The sequence below is a fragment of the Pteropus alecto genome, unplaced genomic scaffold, assembly GCF_000325575.1.
Source record: "Pteropus alecto unplaced genomic scaffold, ASM32557v1 scaffold74, whole genome shotgun sequence".
Taxonomy (NCBI): Eukaryota; Metazoa; Chordata; class Mammalia; order Chiroptera; family Pteropodidae; genus Pteropus; species Pteropus alecto.
In genome coordinates, this window is record NW_006436291.1 from 798,731 (window position 1) to 806,798 (window position 8,068).

An 8,068-nucleotide genomic window follows, 5' to 3' on the forward strand; every position below is an offset into this window, starting at 1 on the left:
GCCGGGGGTGGGGCTGGCTTTAATTCCTAGGTGCTGGGAGCAGAGTGGACCTGCAGCTGCCTCGTGGATGGACGCCTCTGGCAGTGGGTTCTGGATGGTGAGGGACCCGAAGGGGAGGTGGGCGTGGAAATGGAGAAGGGGGTGTGGGAGGGGCTGAGGCAGACTCCCAGCATCCTCCACTTCAGCAGTCTCTGGGGTTGTCATGGTCTGTGGGCTCCAGAGCCGAGGTGCACGACAGATGGTCAGAGCCTGCGGGCGTGTTTGCAAAAGGATGTCCAGGAGCGAACGGGAAAGCAGAGGGTGAGGCCTGGCCTGCTTTGTGGCTGTGGGGAAACTCCGTCTGCTCCTGGCTGCCCAGCCCTGGGTCGTGCCCTTGTCTGCCCGGGCCACTGCCCCCTCGGCCACGAAGCGTCTTCCCTGACCAGCTCCACCCCACCCCCCAAGGGACCTAGACAAGGTGCCAGTGCCAGGCTAATTGTTAGCCTTTTAGAGGACTGTGCCCAGAACATGTGCCCTGCCTCGAGCTGAAGAACACGGCCCTGGCTGGAGTCACGGCGCTGGACGTGGGGGCGTCCGGATGACCCTGCCCCACCTGGCCCTGTGCATGTGCCTTGGCCTCCACCCTGGCCCGGTTGGCCGTTGTCCCTTGTGCCCTCCCACTAGGCCCCAGAGCAGCCTGCTCCACCCACGGGTCCGTGGTGTGCTCGGCCGGCTCCTGGGTGCGCATTCCACGCCGCCACCCACACCCGCCTCGGCTCAGCTGGAGCTTTGTCTGTGTTCCACACTCTGCCAGCGACATCCCACGCCCGTCACCGGAGCCAGCCCTTCGCGGCAACTGGCTGTTTCTGTCCTCTTCAAGCGCCATGGCCGTCCCTGCGAGCCCAGCCCGGGGCCGTCCGGTGCGCCCAGGAAGAGCTGGGGACACAGCGCCCGGGGTGGGGGCTGGGGGAAGCCATGCCTCACTGCCCTTGGGGGGAGTTCTGCCACCCTGGTGTGGCCGTGGCTTCCACAGAGGGGCCAAGTGCTGGAGCGATGGCCGGGCTGCTGCAGCTCGGGCCCAGCCCGTCTCTGGCTCCTCAGCCCTGGTCCCGCAGCTGCAGCTCAGCGGGCGGCGTCCCCGCTTCAGACGGCACCGGCCCAGCCCAGCTCATCGCTGGCCCCTCTGGGCCTCGGTTCCCCCTCGTAAAGTGCCCTTTGTCCTCCCGCCTGCTACCTGCAGCCTCTTCCTTCAAGACAGGACTCAGCGTTGCCCGTTCAAGTGGCGACTGGACCCTGTGTGGCCGGTCACAGCGCAGCCGCAGAGTGGGTTGCGGGAGGCCGGGGGCTGGCGGTCACTGGGACCATGTCGGGGCACTGGGGAACCAGCCCGGCCCCCGCAGCCCCCTGCCCCACTGCCCTTTCCCAAGGGGCCCTGGCAGCGCCTCGGCCCCGAGCTGAGGCCTGAGCTCCGGGACTGTCCCAGCTGTGGAGCTGCCACCGGCTCCGAGCCGCTTCCCTGCCCCGCTGCCCCCCCATGACGGCATGTGACAGTGTTTGCTCTGTGGGGTCCCATGCCACCTTGCTCGTCAGCACACACAGGCCGTCCTGCGATCTCCTCAAACAACAGCCCAGCGATTGCTTCAGACGACAGGACAAACAAGCTGGGCTGGCCACCAGGCGCCTGGGGGTGTGCCCAGCCCCTGGCAGAAGTGCCCGTCTGGAAGGCCTCCCAGGGGCCGATGCTTCCAGGCACGGCAGGGCCGCCTCTTACCAAAGAGCAGACTTTGTTTTGGAAAGGGACCTGCTCCTTAAGCAGCGGGGACATCAACAGCGCAAGCTGGGGACACAGAGCCAGCACTTCGTTGACAGTTCTAAACATTTCATCACACCGACCCCTAAAAATAGCCCGGGCATGGAACAGACTTCACTGGGAACTTGGGGAAGAGTCTGTTTTCCTGGAAGAGGAAGGGGACAGGACAGCCACTGTCGACATGGCCACTCGGCGGCCAGGGCCGAGAGTCCCCAGAGAGGGGGAGGAGCAATCGCTTTGCTGTCCTGTCCACCGTGGCGACTGTCCTGCAGAGGTTGACCGGTCACCAGAAGCCTCACGCTCATTTGAATCATCTCCCTGACTCCTGGGGGGCAGGTCACTAGGGAAACCGGGGTCCCCTAAACCATTCTCACCGCGGAGGAGGCCACGCGGGAGACCGCGGCAGTCACCCTCGGTCACACGCGACGTCCTTCCGCGTTCCCGGCCGCGGCAGGAATCATCGTCCCCGGCCGGTGTCACCACCAAACCTTCCTCCGGCTGGGCAGCTGCCCCCAGGAAAGCGACCTGTGGCCCGGAGGGGCAGGCGGCTCCCTCCATCGCTGGGCCTCATTCACCTGTGCCCCGCCCAGGGGCCGCTGCTGCCGCCCACCCTGGCCGTGTGCCCCGCCCCCTGCTTGCCTTTCTGGGTGGCAGTAATCATCGTCCCCGGCCAGTGTCACCACCAAACCTTCCTCCGGCTGGGCAGCTGCCCCCAGGAAAGCGACCTGTGGCCCGGAGGGGCAGGCGGCTCCCTCCATCGCTGGGCCTCATTCACCTGTGCCCCGCCCAGGGGCCGCTGCTGCCGCCCACCCTGGCCGTGTGCCCCGCCCCCTGCTTGCCTTTCTGGGACCCGGGGCCCACTCCCCCCACCCTGGCCACACGTGGTCATGGGCCATCTGAGTTTCGTCTCTGTGAGGTGCACATTCTCTGACTGCCTGGCACGGGGTAGCTCGGTTGAGTCCCAGCGGATGTTTGCACGGCCGCGTGCTAACCCTTCGCCTGTCTGGGCGGCAGATGCCTCCTTCCAGGCTGGGCCACTTGATGGGCAGAATTCTCTTTGCTTGGCTTGTAAAAGAACAGCAGCCCAGCCTGCCTGCCTGGGGGTGGTGAGGTTAGGGGGCCGGCTGTCACCGTGGAGACTTCGGGGAGCCACCGGGAGGCCGCAGAGATCTCAGCGCTCCCCGGCTCCTTGGCCTTTCTTTTCAAGGTGCCGAAAAACACATTCGACTGAGTACATTTGGGATCTAACTGGGTTTAGGAAGCGACTCATGACTCGGCAGCGTCCACCTCGCAACTGGACCTGAGCTCCTCGGGGCCGTGCAAGTCGGAGGGTTTTTGCAGACGGACGGTGGGGAAGGGAGCTATCAGCAAAGAAAAGCAAGGCTTATTCCGGGGCCGATGCCTTTTCTCTGCGGGGAGAGGATGGAAGGGTTTCCATCCGGCAGGTGGCCTCTGCTCCCTGCGGCGAAGGGAGAGGGCCCAGGTGACAGACGACCTTCCTGGTGCTGGACCAGAAAATCCCAGCCTGGTCGATGAAGAGGATGCTTCTGGGAGAGTCGAAATGGCAATTCGTTCAGGTACGAAATCTAGGTTTGGGGCCGTGGGCTTCAGCATGAGTTTTTCTTTAGGAAGCGACATGCCACGTCTTTCCTGTTGTCGATGAAAGAAAGTCCAGCCTAAGAACGAGTCTTGTGGCAGTTTATCTGAACCAAACCGATGGCAGTTGCTGGGGAGCAAACGTCTCAGCGGACTGAGAAAATGCTGCGCAGTGTGACGCTCGGCGGCTGATTTTATGCATTAGAATCAAAGGAGACGTCGGGCGGTTACCTGACGCCCACGGGGGGCGGGTCTCTGGGATGAGACATGAAGCAAACGGAGGGACACATGCTTGTTTCACGTGGGTGGGTGTGGGCTACCTCACACGGCGCAGACAGATGACCCTCGGGGGACAGGATGACCGCAAGGGGCACCGTGGTCTCGTGCTCTCGAGATGGTCGTCGTGCCTGCGCGGATCTGGAAGAGAAATTACTCTGACATTTCAATGTTATCCTAGCGGCCCAGGGACAACGGACCATTTCGAAGGGAAAGACTGACCTTCACCAAGGAGGCCACAGGCCTAGGGCGTGAGGAGCCGCCGTGACTCGCTCTTACTTAGGCGTTTGTACGTTTAGCCCACCCCGGGCGCTTACCTCGGGCTCTGAGTTTGCCGGGCCCGCCGTGTGCCCCCCGAGCCCGTCAGGTTCAGTAGGTGGCCCCTGTTTCATTCACGCTTTCATTGATCATGTCTTTTATATCTTCCTGCAAAACTTAAAGATTTTCTCTGTCTTCGACATTTCTTCTTAAGTTTACTTTTAGGTACATTTTGTTGTTGGCACTTACGAACGTTCCCGTTTCGAACGTGTCACGGAGAGCATTCGAGGGAGCCCTCGATTTGGACGTGCTTACCTCGTAACACACATTAGTAATAAGAATGATTAAATCCCCATTTGTTCAAAGACTTCCGCCACTGATCATCGTGAGTTTTCCAGGTAAACGATTTTGTTATTTGTTGTTAATCCCTCGATTTAAGTGGCAGACGGCGACTACTCACCTGCCAGGCCTGGTGCGTGGGACCGACGTGGGGTGGGGTCAGGCTGGGTCGGGGTGTCAATCTTGCCCCTTCATTTCTGGTGTTTTAAAAATCCCATTTCCCCCTCCTGTCTTATCACACTGCCTCCCACCTCCAGCCCCCGTGCTGATGACAGGCAGCTGGCCTGTCACCGCCGTCACCAGGGTGCCGCTGCCTGTGGGGTCCCAGCACAGGCAGCTCCTGTCACTGGGGAGGTGTCTTCGTCCTGAGTGTAGCAGAACCCTGCTCTGGCCCACGAGTGGAAGGGGAGGTTACCGAGGGGTCCTGTTGGGCTCCGTGAGGCCCAGCTCTGAAACACAGGCAGGAGCAAGGGGCAGCCGCAGAGCCAGGTCCGCTGGCCTCAGACCGCACAGCTGGCCCGGTGGGTGACGCTGGAGCCTGCTGCCGCCACGGTTCCTTTGGAGCTGAGTGCTGCTCCCCAGCACCCAGCTTCCAGCTCCCAGCTCCCAGTCCCAGCTCCCAGCTCCCAGCGTGGGGAGGGGGCCGAGGCGGGCACATTTCCGCAGATGAAAAGCCAGGAAGGCAGGCGCGCGGGACTTCATGCGCGGAGCAGACGGAGCGGACGCCGGTGCTGAGCGCCCTCGACATGCCGATGACTATGCCGGCGCCTTCTCCCCCTCTTCCAGCTCACTGGGTTTGTTTTTGGTGTGTTTTGTGCCGTAAGTGCATATTAAATTACCTTTGCTCCTAAAATGATTATTTTTGATCTTTAATCTGTCAGGCATTTCTTAAGATCATCAAAATACTTTTCCTTCCTTAATCTTTTGTTAAATATATGATTCAACCACCCTACGGGCCCAGGGGAGGCCTCGCTTGGCTGCGATGTGTCCGCCCCCCGTAGAATTCAGTTTCCTCTCGTTTTCATCGGTGTTCCCACGCGCGCTCCTGGGCGAGGTGGTCCAGTGCTGTATTTCACGTGGTGTCACGATCCCATGTCAGTGTCAGGGTCCTGGGCAGAACCCGCCTGCAGAACTGGCCGTGTCGCCGGCTGGCAGAGCAGGTGTCCCCCAGCTCCCGTCCCTTCCGCTGCCTCGGAATCTCTACCTCCTTGTGAGTCGGCTTCGGCAGTTTCTGTTTTCATAGAAGATAATTTTATGTGTGTGGTTTTTTTTTAAGGATAAATGTGTACACGACGTTTCTACCATGTTTTAATATTTCCTCTCACTTTGTAATTATTACTCAAAATGTCATTTATCACCAAAAAATTGAATTTAACGAGGACAAATGTTTTCTAACTCATTTATTTTGGCTTCATTTTTATTACTTGTGTAAAAATGTTACAAGTTTATTAATTTCTTTTATTTACGGGTTTTCCCCTAGCTTTTAAAACTACCAAGTTCATTTATTTTATACCTCATCTTAAAATGAATTTAATGCTTCATATTTTCACACAAGTGGCATCTAGTATATTGTTTTTAAGAAACTTGATTTTTTATAACCGTTTTAGGGCTACAGAAAAACGACGGAGAGGGTACAGAGAGTTCCCCACACCCCCCGCCCCCCGTCAGCCTCCCGGCATCAGCCCCTCCGCTAGCGGCTCCTTCGTTCTGACCGACAGACCGCTACCGGCGCGTGGGCACCCGACGTCTGTACCCTACTCAGACTTCCTCAGGGTCGTCCCCGCTGGCCTTCGGTGTCCCAGGATCTCACCCAGAGTCCCACGCGACAGTTAACCTCGTGCTTCCTGGGCTCCTCGTGGGCGTGAACACTCCAAGGCAGCGCTGTCCTTTGGGGCCGTCCCCTGGGGCGGACCCTCAAGGCACTGGGCTTTCTTCTCCACTTCCCACTTGCATCTTCCTTGACCCCCAGCTCTGACTGGGGCTCTGCAGGCTTCCCTCGGGCAGCCCCCACTCTCGCCGTCACCTGCCCCGCACAAGGCGGGTTCGCAGCGATGCTGCTGGAGGTGGGGCCCGGGATTCTCCCTCGATTGGGGTCCCTCAGTGACAGAAGTTGCTGGGACTTTTGACGTAAGAACATCCAAACCTATACATAATTTTTTTATAAAAACTTATTTGAGCCAAAGAGAGGACACACCTGGAAGCAGGACTTCGACAGAGATAAATGCGTGGAGAATAAGTTTGCAGTTTCTTTCACGCATTTAAGATTGCGGAGGGAACATGAGGAAGACGACAGGCAGGCGGGGAAGGCCAGGCAGGGGGATTACGGGGCGTTAACCAGAGTCTGAGCTCGAGGGCGGTTTGTTTATTTCAAAGGCGGGAACCGAGATGCTCAGAAACTGCATAGGGCTCACTTGAGGCTAAAGCAAGCCTTTTGGTAAAGTGGCGATGTGCTGGGCTGTGACCTCCCACAGCGACTGGTCTAGGTAGGAGTTTATGATCAGGTCACCTTGTGAGGTGCCTTTCCATAGAACCCCTATTTTGTCCACAGACTCCTAGAGAGTTCTTCATGGGGAGGGAAAACCAGGTTGCAAAAAGAAATATTTCCATTTAAACATTTCTGGGCCATTGCCTACAGAGACTCAGAGACCTTATAAAGTTTACACGTCTTGGTGAGCTTCACAGGTTGCAGGGTGACGATATGCAAAAATAAATTATCTTATTGCATACGATGAAATTTAACAATGATGGCAATTACAGTAACACTGAAAATATGAATACTTAGGGATGCGTCTGACAAGTGTGTAAGCCCTGAGCCCTGCAGACCGTGAGCAGCCGGGAGGCACCAGAGGGCACGGGGACAGTGGAGACCCGGGTGTCCTGGGCCTGAGGCGCTGGAAGAGCCGCAGAGGGCAGTGTGGGAGTGGGGACATTCCACGAGGGGCCTTGCAATCTGTGTCGCTGTGGACCGGCCGTGTCCTGTGAGTCCCTGCTGCACCCGTCCTGGACACTGCTGTGACGGGGGCGTTTGGTGAATGCTTGTTGAATAAATGAGCATGAGAAATGACAGTCGAATGGAGGAGGCCAGCACCTCCACATCCAGATAGAGAGCGAAGGTGATTTCCCCTCACCTAGAATGGAAACTGAGACCCCCAGGCGGGTGGGCAGAGGCAGCTTCCTCAGAGCCTGCTGTGGGGGAAGGGGGCGGTCCCTGACCCTGGGTTTGTGGGAGACCCACAGGCAGGGGAATGGGAGACCTCACAGTGGGAAGGGGGCTCCAGGTGTGCCCCGCGGAGGCCGGGGGCCCAGGAGTGTGGGGCGGGGAGCCTCGAGATTGGTCAGGGAGCATCTTGGCTTTCTCGGGAGGGTCCTGAGCTGGAAGCAGGGACAGAAATTGGGGAAGCTGTCAGTTACCCATCAAGTCCTGGCCTTTGGGGCATGATGGGTGCACGATGGGTACAGGGTGGGGGTGCGGCTTCCAGTTGCTGGAGACACTGGTCTGCTTCCTGCCAAGACTGATTTACGCAGGCTGGGCTCCTGGCTGTCCCTGCAAGTGAGGGACTGGCCTCCTGGGCTGCTGGCCGCGCAGCGTGTCGCACTTCTGTCTTCACAGGTGGCCTAGCCCTGGTCTGTTTTCGCATGCAGGCCGCCGGCAGGCCCCAGCGCCCTCGGCTGTCGCGTTTTCGCACTTCCTTTACTGCCTCCTGCGTTTGAGGGAGAACAGTAAACTCTCATTAGAGACGGCCCTGCGGGCCTCGGGCTCACTGCCGCCCGCGCGGCCGCACGCCCGTGGTCACACGCACTTCGCTCACG

General features: G+C 59.1%; 1 protein-coding gene across 1 annotated transcript in view; it reads left to right on the top strand.

The window, feature by feature from the left end:
* The window catches only part of BNIP3 (BCL2 interacting protein 3), a 41,926-nt gene that overhangs the window by 22,258 nt on the left and 11,600 nt on the right, over positions 1-8,068 (top strand). The window contains exon 5 of the mRNA XM_015590155.2: positions 664-899. Within this exon, the coding sequence (XP_015445641.1) occupies positions 664-899 (236 nt within the window). The remainder of the gene's footprint in view (positions 1-663; positions 900-8,068) is intronic.